This window comes from Equus caballus, chromosome 2 (genome assembly GCF_041296265.1).
Source record: "Equus caballus isolate H_3958 breed thoroughbred chromosome 2, TB-T2T, whole genome shotgun sequence".
NCBI classification, from domain to species: domain Eukaryota; kingdom Metazoa; phylum Chordata; class Mammalia; order Perissodactyla; family Equidae; genus Equus; species Equus caballus.
The window spans coordinates 111,996,707-112,011,270 of NC_091685.1; the positions used below are offsets into that span (position 1 = coordinate 111,996,707).

General features: G+C 40.1%; 1 protein-coding gene across 9 annotated transcripts in view; it reads left to right on the top strand.

Annotated features, from left to right (window-relative positions):
* TRPC3 (transient receptor potential cation channel subfamily C member 3) overlaps positions 1–14,564 on the top strand; it is a 142,895-nt gene that overhangs the window by 85,840 nt on the left and 42,491 nt on the right. For all 9 annotated transcript variants that reach the window (XM_070259676.1, XM_070259675.1, XM_070259677.1 and 6 more), the window contains exons 2-3: positions 1,121–1,892; positions 8,064–8,252. In XM_070259676.1, coding sequence (XP_070115777.1) covers positions 1,121–1,892; positions 8,064–8,252 — 961 coding nt within the window. The remainder of the gene's footprint in view (positions 1–1,120; positions 1,893–8,063; positions 8,253–14,564) is intronic.

Sequence of the window (14,564 nt, forward strand, 5' to 3'; positions counted from 1 at the left end):
AAGATGCACATTTGTACTTATAACAATAGCCATTGAAATATTAAAAATAATCACAATGTTCAAAATTATATTGTTTATTTAGCATTATTTTTCAGAGACTCAGAACTTCTTAAAAAGCTTTCTATTCATGAACCCATGAGGAAAATCTGCAGAGCTTTGTAAATTTCCATTTTACACCTCGGGTAAGGAAGCCCAAGGAAATGAAATTATTTACCCAGCATCACAGAAATAAAAATGTGAACTTGAATTCCTGCACACATGAATTAATGATATGACTTTTATAATGCAGCTAAATCTCAGCTGAGGTGGTTGGTGTTGGGATTCCAGTGCACATTGTTGTGGATATATAATTAGTGACCAATTGCTTTATTTACAAAGTAATACTAGTAATTTTTAAACCATAAATCATACCTATCCTTTTAGTTCAAAGAGACAGCTATATAATTAAACAATTCTTATTACACAGGTACAGTTATTTTCAATAAACCAAATCTAGATTGATACTCTAATTTTATAATTGCTAAATGTTGTCTGTGTCATTGAAAAAAATGAATTGTGTGTTTTTCAGGGGAGATACCCTTAAAAGAAAAGGATAAACTTAAGATGGTGAAAGATGATACTTTTTTTTTTGTCAGTGATTTTATTTAGTTAAAAACATGCAATGACTTGAGAGGATTGTTCTGGCCTAATTCTTGAAATATTTACTTTCTTTATCTTTCAAGCCTGGTGCTTTGGTGCCACGTCTGTGCTAGCCTCTGTTTTCAAGACTTTTAAGAGCACTAGTAAGGTTATTTCCACAAGGTACGATGAGTTCCCTCTTTGCCAGGGTCACAAGGGAGATACGGGTGTCTGGAAATTGTTTATATGACTATTCCTTCTGAATGCCATTTTCTATTGAACAGGAACCCTTGTTCTAAAAGGCTACCGGCTCCTCTCAGTGTTCCAGCAGCCCATGTTAGGTACAGGTGTAGATTTCAGGCTGGTTGTTAGCAACTGACCCACCTGTCTGCGGGCCACAGGTCTGCGATGGGTGCCGTCTATTCCAGAAAGGGCTCGGTATGTGGGAGGAAGCAACATGCCCTAATATTCCACAGTTGTTTTTTTCGTTGCTGCTGGTTAGGTCCATGGAGGGAAGCCCGTCCTTGAGGCGCAAGACGGTGATGCGGGAGAAGGGCCGGCGCCAGGCCGTCCGGGGCCCTGCCTTCATGTTCAACGACCGGGGCACCAGCCTCACGGCGGAGGAGGAGCGCTTCCTCGACGCCGCCGAGTACGGCAACATCCCTGTGGTGCGCAAGATGCTGGAAGAGTCCAAGACGCTGAACGTCAACTGCGTGGACTACATGGGCCAGAATGCGCTGCAACTGGCCGTGGGCAACGAGCACCTGGAAGTGACCGAGCTGCTGCTCAAGAAGGAAAACCTGGCGCGCATCGGCGATGCCCTGCTGCTCGCCATTAGCAAGGGCTACGTGCGCATCGTGGAGGCCATCCTCAACCACCCCGGCTTCGCGGCCAGCAAGCGCCTGACCCTGAGCCCCTGCGAGCAGGAGCTGCAGGACGACGACTTCTACGCCTACGACGAGGACGGCACGCGCTTCTCGCCCGACATCACCCCCATCATCCTGGCGGCACACTGCCAGAAGTACGAGGTGGTGCACATGCTGCTGATGAAGGGCGCCAGGATCGAGCGGCCGCACGACTATTTCTGCAAGTGCGGGGACTGTATGGAGAAGCAGAGGCACGACTCCTTTAGCCACTCGCGCTCGAGGATCAATGCCTACAAGGGGCTGGCCAGCCCGGCGTACCTGTCCTTGTCCAGCGAGGACCCCGTGCTCACCGCCCTGGAGCTCAGCAACGAGCTGGCCAAGCTGGCCAACATAGAGAAGGAATTCAAGGTAAGCTCCGCGCGCCACCCCGGCTGCCCTGTGCGCTCGTCTACTTCCCGGCTGCTGCCTCGCGCTGTCCGTAGTTTGCTTCAGAATGGGCTTTGCTCTTTGGATTTAAAATCACGAGGGATTGGGAGCAGCGTTCACAAAATGATGATTTTCCCCTCTCAGCCTGGTGGTGTGATAAATTCGCTTATGGGATGGGTATATTCTTGATCAGAGAGCTATAATTACGGCTCGACTCTGTGTTCTGGATAAGCGCTAAGTAGACCACAAAACTTCTCCCCTTTGGTTAAAAGGAGAGATTTGGTGTGACTTCCCTTCCAAATTCTTGCTCCTCCTGTGGTTAGTTGTGTGGTGGCATCCAACACAGAAGTAGTATTAGTTTTGCATGCACTGTTTATTGGCCCAAACATTTGTATATTCCTTTAGATAGAAAATCAAAAGACTGACATAAAATACTATTAAAGTCATTTCATTAATATGACAAAAATGCCTGTCTCTGAAATCCACAAATGTATATTCCCAGTGGTGAACCATTGACGTCAGGTCAACCCAGAAACATAAGGACAGTAAAGTGTTTTGCTTTAATGGGTTTTTCTTTTTTTTTTTTTTGAGTGAACTTTTTTCCCCCGACATCACCTGCAGTCAAGCAGTATTATTTATTTTTGCAAAAATTATACTTTAGTGATCGAATATTTTTAGTTTTTCTGCAGTTGCTACTTCCTCCCATGCATTTTGGATGGTTCTACCTATTAAATCTGGGACAAAAGGAGATTTCGTAGTTCTGGTGAAAGTCAGTCAGACTGTTTTTCGGCAGATTCTTGTCTCCCGTTGTCCACCTAAGAAGATGATTGTAGACATTAATTCCTTGCATTATATTCCAGATACTGAGTTGATCTTCTTTTTAGTTTAGTGTTGTGGTGTCAGATCACACAAGGACTGATTATTCTTTCTTTCAGATCTTGTCACAGTTTTTCATACTTAAGCGAGATTTACACAGATTCAACTAGCAATATAATTAAGGTGAAGGGGTTGCAAGAAAATGGTAGGAAAATTTTGTGGCTTTTTTTTTCCTTCCACATACACCAGATCCCCTAAATATTCATCAACCCTCATATTGTCCTGGTGGAGATCTGGCCATGGTATAGTTTTTATCTGTTATTCCATTAAATTTTTTTTTATATAAAAGCTACACATATTTGATGTAAAAATTTTGAAAAAATGTGGGAAAGAACAAAGAAAGAATAAATATCACCTTGCATCTACTCCTTTTGAAGGAATTCATTATGTGGTATTCAAAAAGATTTATTTCTTTGGACCCAAAATGAATGAATTTGTTTTAGACAGAACTCAGGTAGAGCAAATTGAAAACTTCAAATTCTGTTTAGAGAGAATATAAGAACATTCAGGTGAAGTAGTTCTAATGGACATTTCTTTATTTGGACATAGCAGTAAAAAATTATAATTCTAAATTTATTTATTTGTCACTATTTCAAATGTCACTCAAAACTTGTTTTTACACATTTTGCTTGATATATATCGAAAGTTTGCAAATGAGATTCTACCAAAGGGAATATTTTCTAAGATTGCATTTTAATAATTTACGAAAGATGGTGACGTTTGCAATTCTGCCCAGAGACATTATCTCGGTGAAGCGATGGTAAGAAAATTCGTGATTCATAGTTTTCCCCTGAATCCGGCTAAATCCTTGTTGATAATACTTAGAATCTCCTTTATCCTGACTTAAAGAATCACCTCTGATAACCTTTCAAAGGTGGGAAAATATTACAAGTAAAGAGGCAAAAAGAGGAAAAAGCATAACTGGGTTTGAGAGGGCGTGCATAAAGCTGCCAAGTATCTAAGGATAGGCACAAATCATCTCAACCTCACTGCTCTGTTTTCTGAATTACATGGAAAGCACTTGTGCAGCATAATGCCCTCAGAGGCAAAATACAGCCAGTTCTTCAGATGTTATAGTGTCTGAGGACTGCACGGCTTTCCTCTGACTAAGTAGCCCTTTTCTTTCTCATTCTTTCCTGTCCTTGTTATTTTTTTCTTATCTGCGTTGCTTTCACCTCTTTGCCCTCTCATCCTCTGCTCGTGTCCATCTTTCAGGGCTTTAGACAGAGAAAATAGTGCTTTCACAGCATTGACCCAGAGACTCTGAGCTCTGAGCGGGCAGTGGCAGTGAAGCTCATTTCTGAGGCAAGCAGGTGACCTCATTCACCCTGTTCCATGGTGTTCACTATGTTCTTTCTGTAGAGACCTTGAGCTCAAAGTACGAGTCTTGAAATGAAAAAATAGATAATGTGCCCCTAGTGAAAAAGAGGTGATTTTTTTTTCCCTTTGCAGATACCTATACCTATTTAATCTTATCAATGGCCTGTGAGCATCTCACTCCTAGCATCTGACTCCTCAAATTGCCAGCACTTAGGTGCCTCAGAGAAGGTTCTAAGCCACCATGCAGTTTTCAAAGTTCCTTGAAGAATACAGGAGGCAAAGTGCCGAAAACATGTGGTCATTACCCCAAGAGGTTGAACATTCTAGGATACAGATTTAGATAAATTAATGGAGGATGGCTTGGTGACAGGTTATTAAAGCAATATTTTGGATGTGCAAATGCTGTCTGAAGCTATTCTGAGAAACAGACGATTGGACAGGATGGACTCTGGGTCTAATCCTCCAAGTGTCATTGGCAAGGAAGCTGGTCATTTATTGAGCTATGAGAATGAAAAGTGATATTTCCTAATTCTGAGTCAATGATGCACTTTTTTGCGAGAAAAAAAAAAAAGGAAGAAGACGAAGCCATTTGCCTCCCCTGTGGCTTGGTTTCCCTCCCTTTAAAGTAGGAAAACAGTTTCAATTTATATCACAGTAGAGCTGTAAAGAAGAGGAAAATGAATGTAAGCCAAAAGCAAGGTAGCATTTTATAGCAGAAAGATGCTCTAGGAATCATCTGTCTATATAGACTTCTCATTTTACAAATGAGAAAACAAAAGCTATAACCAAGGTCCTATCCGCTAAGCCTAGACTTGGTGTCTTGGGTCCCAGTTCTAGATATTGTATCTGACATGCTGTACCTGGGAACATGGAAGCACTTCCCTAGTATTTGATATGTACCAAGCTTGCTCTAAGCATTTCATCCTCACAGTAGCAATATTAGGTAGGCTTATTCTCATCAAGAAGGTTAAGTAACTTTCCCAAGATCACACAACTTCTACAGTGGTAGAAGCAGTATTTGAGCCCAGGAAGTCTGGCTTCAGATTTATGCTTTTAACTACTACACCATGGAAAAGGATCTTACAGAACCAAGCCTGCTTAGAGTTGAATTTCAATTTTCCTCTTAAGGATAAAAAAGAATTAGAATGATGATTAAACCATACACATTAAAATACATGTGCTGAAACCTGTAGACAGCTTGTAATGAGGACCAAGCTTCACTGTTCTTCCTTTCGCTTGAGTAGGTCCTCAGGGTTTTGAGTTCCTGCTCTGTAAAGTGGGCAGCAGTCCATCTGGAAACATTCTGGAGGGTCATGATAATGGAAAAGTGACACAATGGAGACAATTAAGCAAAACTAAATTAAGAGAAACCTATTAGAAAATGCGGACCAGACAAATGGTCTGAGTGGTGAAGTAACGCGAGGCAGAACCTCCTGAGAGAACTAACAGACCCACCTCGGGTGGTGCAGACTTTAGATAGTTCCTTTTGCCGCTCAGGAGGGGCTTTGTTAGCCGGAGTTCTCCATCTTTCCCTGGGAGCTCTGCATAGGTTGACAAAACGGTATCCCATGACCGCAATCAGAGAAATCACAGTTATCTCCAGCTCTGATTACTTTCTGCAGTTGGATAGCAGACTTCTTCCAGCAGGAAATGTTTAAATTGCTATGAAAACAAAGTGTTGTTCTTGCAACGTGTATGATTACCAATTTTTTGTTTCTTGACTGTTTTTTCAGTGGATGTTAAAACACCACACAGCTTTCTTTAAGACTGGATACTTTACAGATTATAATTTTTAAAGATAATAGGGCATTATTTAGGTATTACTGCAGAGGTGGTTACTGTTTTCTTCAAGCATAGAAAATAGTCTCTTTTATTTTTGATCAATGGAGAAATGGCCATCCTATGTTGTTCCAAATCTTACAGAACAGTCTGAACTGAAGAGTAACATGAGGAAATTTCATCTAAAAAAATGTATTAAAAGGGGAGCTTTATATGGAAACAGACATGGATTTAATACTTCTTCTGGATGCTATAATAAAACATTTCATTAGTCTTTCAGGAATGGAAGGCAGATGGATATTTAACTGACACTCTGTATAGAAACCAGAAACTGAACATTTTATTAATTTTATCAGTTGCATGGTACCAACTTGAATGGAAACCAAAGATTGAAGTTTTTATTCATTTTATCTGTTCCCTTATGAGGGGAAAAGGATTAACTGTAACTTTTCTTTATCTGAATTTCTGATATCGGAAATGGAAACTATTCCAGTCTGTGTAGCCTTTAAACAGTCTCTCCTGTTGTTTATTTTACTTAGTGACGTGATTTTTGCTCATCAAATCAAGTTAATTAGTTATTTAAGGAAAAAAATTGAAATCTTCATGTCTTTTCTTGTAATTTTGCGAAGCCCAGCAATTCCGCTGTGCTATGTGTTAGTTATTAGACATACACAGTGTCTCAGGACATGTTGAAATGAGGAATTCCATTTTCCTCAAATGTACCAAATTAGATTATCATCTGGTTAACTTTCTTAATGGTCTAGAATGTTAGCGAAAACCGTAGAAGTGGAACTGGGGTTTCCGAAAGTGAGATACTTTCCCAAGAAATGGTTGTCGACACCTTGACTGGAACCAGTGGTCTAGAAATTGAGCTCAATTTGGAAGGTAATAGAGAATACTGCCAGCTGACTTCCTTATAGCAGTTCATGGTGCTATAGAAATATGCTAATGAAATTAAAGACTCACAGATTATTTTTAGCAAGGTGTTAGTTCCAGTGGCCTGGAAATTTTTCTCTCAGGTATTGATATTCTGCAACCCTTGAGAATTTAATTACATGTAATCAGACATTTCTCTCCCTCTAGTTCTGCTGACGTGATCATGTGGCCTTCAGACAAACAAGGAAAAATACCGCATCTTTATGCTGACACCTGTCCATCTCTTTACATTCATCATAAACCAGTCATTCTCAAACATAAATGTGCATCAGAAACACCTGGAGAGCATGTTAACACAGATTGCTGGAACCCACCCTCAGTTTCTAAATCAGGACATCTGGGATGGGGTCTGAGAATCTGCATTTCTAGTACATGTCCAGGTGCTATTAATGCTGCTGGTCTGAGGACTATACTTTGAGAAGCAATGTCTCCAACAAGGCAAGGAATAGTAATCTGGACAAGTTATTTTTTTTTTAAAGATTGGCACCTGAGTTAACAACTGTTGCCAATCTTTTTTTTTTTTTTCTTTCTGCTTTTTCTCCCCAAATCTCCCCAGTACATAGTTGTATATTTTAGTTGTGGGTCCTTCTAGTTGTAGTATGTGGGACCTGCCTCAACGTGGCCTGATGAGCGGTGCCATGTCCGCGGCCAGGATCCGAACTGGCGAAACCCTGGGCCGCTGTAGAGGAGCGCACAAACTTAACCACTATGACCCGGGGCCAGCCCCTGGACAAGTTATTTTTATGTATAGTCAATCTTCTATGTCAAATTGCTGCATTAGAAAAAGGGCAAGTTATTTTTATGTATAGTCAATCTTCTATGTCAAATTGCTGCATTAGAAAAATGGCCATTTAAAAAAGTTTTCATTATGGAAGTAGTCTTCTTTAGGTTTTAAGAAGACTCCTGTTTATCTGTACAAGAGGAATACAACTCTTTTTGATCCTTTGGTCTTTTAGCATCAGCATGTAGCCAACGTGTTGTAATACAAGCCAGTGATGTATATACATACCATTTTCAGAGCTGTCTTATATGGTTGGGCAGGTTGTGGAAAGGTCCTGGCTAAGTGGATGGGTGGGGGCCAATCCAGCCTGTATCTAACTCAGTAAGCCTTGCAGCCAGATAAGGGCTGCAGCTTCCTCCCCAGAGGAGAGGATACCTTTTTCTAATTTACACAAACTCTCAACACTCTATGTTGAGTTAAAGCAAATTCTTTGTATTAAACTCTAAACCTCTTGTTCTTAGAATGACTATCGGAAGCTCTCCATGCAATGCAAAGACTTTGTAGTGGGTGTGCTGGATCTTTGCCGAGACTCGGAAGAGGTAGAAGCTATTCTCAATGGAGATTTGGAGTCGGCAGAGCCCCTGGAGGTGCACAGGCATAAAGCGTCGTTGAGTCGTGTCAAACTTGCTATTAAGTATGAAGTCAAAAAGGTGAGTGGCCCACTCATCCAGCTCTGTATTGGAGTAAACATGTAATGTCAACTATGCCATAATCCTAGGAATTTTTTTTTTTTTAAAGATTTTATTTTTTTATTTTTTCCTTTTTCTCCCCAAAGCCCCCCGGTACATAGTTGTATATTCTTCGTTGTGGGTCCTTCTAGTTGTGGCATGTGGGATGCTGCCTCAGCGTGGTTTGATGAGCAGTGCCATGTCCGCGCCCAGGATTTGAACCAACAAAACACTGGGCCGCCTGCAGCAGAGCACGCGAACTTAACCACTCGGCCACAGGGCCAGCCCCCTAGGAATTTTTTTTTTAATAATAAGCATAGATGCTGTTGGTGAAAGATTTTTTTCCTTCATGAAAGAGATGAAGTGAAGTAGCATGGTAAAGTTATGAGTCAAATGTTTAGTTTCTGATCTTTTCTACTTTTTATCCATTGTGGGACCTTGGATAAGTCATAAAACTTCCTTAAATTTCAGTTTCTTCATATAAAAGGAAGATAATATCTCTTACCCATGTCAAGGTTTTAGTGAAATTTCAATGGATTAAGATATGCAAAATAACTTTGTAAACTGTTAATTACAATGCAATTAATGATAATAAAATCTGTTACTTGTATACATTTTTGTAAGGCACAGTTACGTACATTCTCATGTTAATCCTTGTGACAAGCCTATGTTATCATCCATTTCTCCTATAAAATAGGTAAGAGAGATGATAAGATTTCTATTTTACAAGGAGACTGAGGTTTGCCAAACTTAAATGACATGTCTAAGGTCACATGGCTTATGGAGTTGGCCATGCAGTTGCTAGAAATAAAAGTTATGACTGCTTTTTTACTCTGGTTATTGCAGATAAATTGTCTTGTGTATGTATTTGTACTTGTATGGGGCTTGTAAATAACTCATGAAAATTGTAGTTATGATGTTTCACTATAATAAAAATCTCAATGATCTAGAGTCTAACAGCTCATATATGTTAGATAAGTAAAGTTTTTTTGGTACCTCAAGAGAGACCAATAAGTCATGAAGTAGTAAGCTGTTATCAGGAATACATCTGGTTTCATGAACTTGGCAATCTATGAATAGCTGAGTCTTCTCTCCTCTCTGTAGTGTGGCATGGAGCTTAAGAGGGCAGGCCACACAACCTGCAAGGGTTCAAGTCTTAAGTTACCCATGTGTTCTCTGAGTGACCACAGGCAAGGCCCTAACCAGTCTAAGCCTTGGTCTACTGGTTAGTAATAGTGAGGACAACAGTAATAACTACTTTTTCAGTTGTCTTGAGGATTACGTGTGCTAATGCATGTAAAGTAGTCAGCACAGGGATGGTACATGGTGATTGTTCAAGAAGAATTAGCTAATAACATTTCTACATTGTGAAAATTTAATCTCAGAATGGTGACTCTTAAGCAAGTTCAGTTCGTAGTCATCAGACAGATTTCATGTTCACTCTACTGGTTTCAGTCCTGAGTCGCAGACCATAGCCAATTTAAACAGAAGGGAATTTAGTAAGGGCTATGAGGAGGCTCACACCAGCATTAGGAGAGATGGAGGAACAAGCTTATCTAAGCTGTGCTTCCAGAAACCTTGCCCAGAACCAGGCCCAGAACTGGCCTCGTGATGGAGTTTCTGTGGCCCAAAGAGAACAATTCCGCCTCTGCTGCAGATGACCTGCTCCCACACCAACAGAAAAGGCCCCTGAGTCTTGCCTGTTATATGTGACCCCTTCCAAATCAGAGGCTGCACGTATGCCTCTGAGCCCTGGAACCTAGGCAAATGCTGGCAGCAGGTGAGAATGGGAAACCTCTCTCTCTCTCTGCACACACACACACAAACACACACACACACACACACACAGTTCTACCACAATGTAGAGGACTTCTGCGTGTGGTGTTCACAAGATTTTAGCCAGCCATTAATGACAGACTCCCCTCTATTTAATAAGACAGTGAAATGTGAAGATTCTCAGTAAATATTGAAATAAATAACTTTTCAAGGGATTATCAGTTACAAGATAATTAAATTGCCTCAACTGCCCTCCTCTCAGAACATTCTTGCTGGTTGAGGTTTTGCTGTATTGAGGGAAAAAGGTCATTTTGAATAAGATTAATACTGGATCATTTTTAGAAAACTGTCTGGACATTTATTCACATATATTGCAATATGCATCTCTTCGCTTTAGCACCTGAGAGGAGAGGATTGATTTCAGTTGTCCCTGGGTCTTTATCATTGCTTTGAAAGTGTCATATTAGCAGAGACAGCTCATCTACAGCTTCTGTTAACCAACCTGTCTTGCAGGGTGAATGTCTTCCTGCATGTTAATTTTAAATAAATTGATGTGTAGGTTACAGTGTATGAGGCATCATTAATAATAAATTTACCATCAGTCAACTGCCAGGAAACATCAAAAAAATGTATTTAGAACAGAAAGGAAACTTAGGACTTCGCAGGCATTTTTGGTTTTGTTTGTTTTATGTTATAAAAGGAATATTAGTTCAAGTCTTTGATTTGGTTTCTTTACTCAATAAATGTTTGTAAGAACTCTATTCTAGAATGCCCAAAAAAGCACCAATTCCTCTTTCTTTCTTTCTCTCCAAGACTTCCCTCATTCTTCACTCAACACTCACCCGTCTCCATCTAACAGAGAGGGAAGATACCCCCACCCACTTCTCCTGCTTCCTTTTTCCATCATCTCATTTCTGGTTCCCAAATAAAACCAAGTAAAATTAAAATGATGTGTGAACCCTCCCCAATGTGGTACTGAGGTGATCTCCAGCTATGTGTGAGGCATTGGTATTTCAAAATAACTTTATATGTTATGGAATTTTTGTCCCCCTGATAGCATAATAAACTCATAATTATTCAAATAAACCCATAATTTCACCAAGGAAACCAGTTTTATGTAATGGTAAGCCATTTAGGTCCCACAAGAGACTCAGGAAGTCTCTTTTGCCATCTACCCAAGATCTACTCCCAGCTCTGTTTCTGAGGCTGTTGGCTTCTATCTGGACTCAGAGTTACCAGAGTTCAGGTCTTCACTCCAGGCCTTAGAGAGTCAATGGCAGTTAATCAAGAAAATGAAAATATAAAAGACCCAAATGGGAGCTATCTGAACATGAATTTAATGTTTATGTGGGGAGGCAGGCCTGGTGGCGCAGTGGTTAGGTTCACATGTTCCGCTTTGGCGGCCCAGGGTTCACCAGTTGGGATCCCGGGTGTGGACATGCCACCGCTTGGCAAGCCATGCTGTGGTAGGCACCCCACATACAAAGTAGAGGAAGATGGGCATGATGTTAGCTCAAGGCCAATCTTCCTCAACAACAAAAAAAAGAAGAATGTTTATGTGGAAAAGAACTTTCCAACAGAAAAGCAGTAGAAGAAATAACGAAGCAAAAATATAAATAATTTGGCCACATACAACTTAAAACCTCTGTAAATCAGAAAGATGTTAAGGAAAAAGGGAAGGGCAGACTGGGAAAAACGTTTTTCTCAAATACAACTTACAAAGAGTTGATTTTTTTTTTCTTTTTATTAAAGATTGGCATCTGAGCTAACAACTGGTGCCAGTCTTCTTTCCCACCCCCAAATCTCCCCCAATACATAGTTGTATATTTTTTGGTTGTGGATCCTTCTAGTTGTGGCATGTGGGACGCTGCCTCAGCATTGCCTAATGAGCAGTGCCATGTCCACGCCCAGGATCCGAACTGGCGAAAGCCCACACCCTGAACCGGAGCACTCGAACTTAACCACTTGTCCATGGGGCCGCCCCATGTTGATGTTCTTAATATCCAAAGAGTTCAAACAAATTTGTAAGGAAAATTTCTAGAGTCCTGTGGGAAAATAAATAAACGGCTTGAATAGGTAGTTCACAGAAGAGAAAATTCAAACGGCTAACAAACATATTTAAAATTTTCAAACCCTCTTGTAATAAAAGAAATGCATACTAAATATACAGGAGCCGGCCTGCTGGTGCAGCGGTTAAGTTCGTGCCCTCTGCTTTGGCAGCCTGGGGTGTGCCAGTTCGGATCCCGGCTGTGGACCTGCACACTGCTTATCAAGCCATGCTGTGGCAGGCGTTCCACATATAATAAATGGAGGAAGATGGGCACAGCTATTAGCTCAGGGCCCATCTTCCTCAGTAAAAACAGGAGAATTTGCAGCAGATGTTAGCTCAGGACTAATCTTCCTCAAAAAAAAAGAAAAAATATATATATAAATACCACTTTCCCTCTCAAATTATTAAAGAATAGAAAGTTACAATTCTCAATGCTCTTGGTGAAATGGGCAATCATATGCTGCTGGTGGGGAACAAACAGTAATGTGTCTTCTGTCTGGAAGTGAGTGTTGAAGAGTCTTCATCCCAGAATCATTTCTGAGTGGTCTCTAAGGTTAATAATAAAACTGGAAAGATAGTAAATATTATCACTGTTTGTAGAGTTACCCACATTATGCTACAAAAGAGAATGGAATAGGGTTAAAGGTGAAATTTGATTTTTTTAAAATGAGTACAAGAAAATTAACTTTTAGGCAAAAACATTATTTTCCAATTAGAAGAATGGACTAAATGCTCAAAAGAAACATCCTAACTGTACCTCTACTTTCTCTGTGACTTGGGGATGAGCATAAGTCCCCTCCCCCCGTAGAAGTAACAAGAGTTCTGCCACTTCTAGTGAGCTATGTCTATTGTAAGAAAGCCCTTGACAGAGATAAAAGATACTAGAACTTGATAGACCATCGAATCTGGAAAACAAGGCTCTTGAGAAAGAGGAGAACATTTCCTCAGTTCTTCCTCCTTGCTCTCTTATTTCTGCCATAGTGGGATTAGGTTTAACTAAAGAAAAATTGAGAAAAGAGACGTGCAGCAATGTATACCCATAAAATTATCCGCCATGTATGCAGAAGGTGTATAGAGAAAGCCCAGAAAAGGAGCAATGCAATGAGAGAGTGGTAAATGTACTACAGGACTTTGGGGTGCGTGTGCTGACCGCTGTGGTCTGGGTCCTGCACTGTGTAGCCTCTTGGCTAGGTTTGTGCTCAGGCACCAAGATGGAACAGAACGTTTTGCACTCAGTGGATTCGAAATCCAAAAAACTTGTGCGATGTAAGTTTCTGGTTTATATTTCACAATTCAAGGAACTTTAAAAAGAAGTTGAATGATCTAGGTTTATTCATGAGAATGTTTTCTTTTAAATGCTATAATCCGTGGCTCCAACAATGTATTAAAAACAAAGTTCCAACCGTATTTTTTGCACAACAGCAGCGTTCTCATGAAGATAGTTCTTGTAAAGGCTGATTTGATAAAAAGACAATGTAGCGTGAATTTTTCTAAGTTGAAAATTATCTAATTGTTTTCCATAACCTGCCTTGATTGGTGGTTCAGTTTACAATATGTTAGTCATTTGGCAGGAAAAAAAAGTTTGCTGTCACTGCTGCAATAGTTTTGTTCCATTGAAAGATGGAGATTTTCTTATGTGTCACGCATTCTCCCTTTACATCAAAAAACCTCAAATAAGGGTATTAGTTTTGCGATGATTTCAATTTGCTGGCCCACTGAAGTTAGGAAACAGCATACAAATTTCTATCCAGCTGGTTATGACTGCTGTGGCAGCATACGGAGACTTTTTGCATGGTACAGTTTTAAGAGATAAAGGTCACTGCCTTATTTTGAAGTCATTGAAAAGAGCAAAACTCATCTGCTGGAGGGATTAGCTTTTTTCCCTCACTTGCTACTATTGTATTGGTTTTATTTTCTGTTTTTAAATGTTCCTTGTGTACGTGTATTAGGATTTTAAATCATTGGAGGAAAATATCTATTTGTAGTTTCTTTCCGTGGATTAAAAGCAATCAACAGATACCATATGGTGGTGTATTATTATCTCAGTTAAGAAGAAGGTAGAATTAGTAATACAGGAAATATACCTGATAAGCTGAATTTTAAAGTGTAAGAAGTAAAATGCAAACATCACAGTTCTGGCTAGTACAGTCATGCGTCACTTAACAATGGGGATACATTCTGAGAAACGTTTTGTTAGGCAACCTTGTGAGAACATCGTAGAGTGTACTTACACAAGCCTAGATGGTATAGCCTACTACATACCTAGGCTATACGCTATTAATCCTATGGGACCATAATCATATGCGGTCCACAATTGACTGAAATGTCATTATGCAGCGTATGACTATATTTAACATATATTGAGTGCACTGTATTGTACAAGTCGCAGTGGGTCAAAGATTGATCATTATATAATGCCACATGGAAAAGATTGATTTCCATCAAGTCTTTGAGGGTTGTGTAACCTT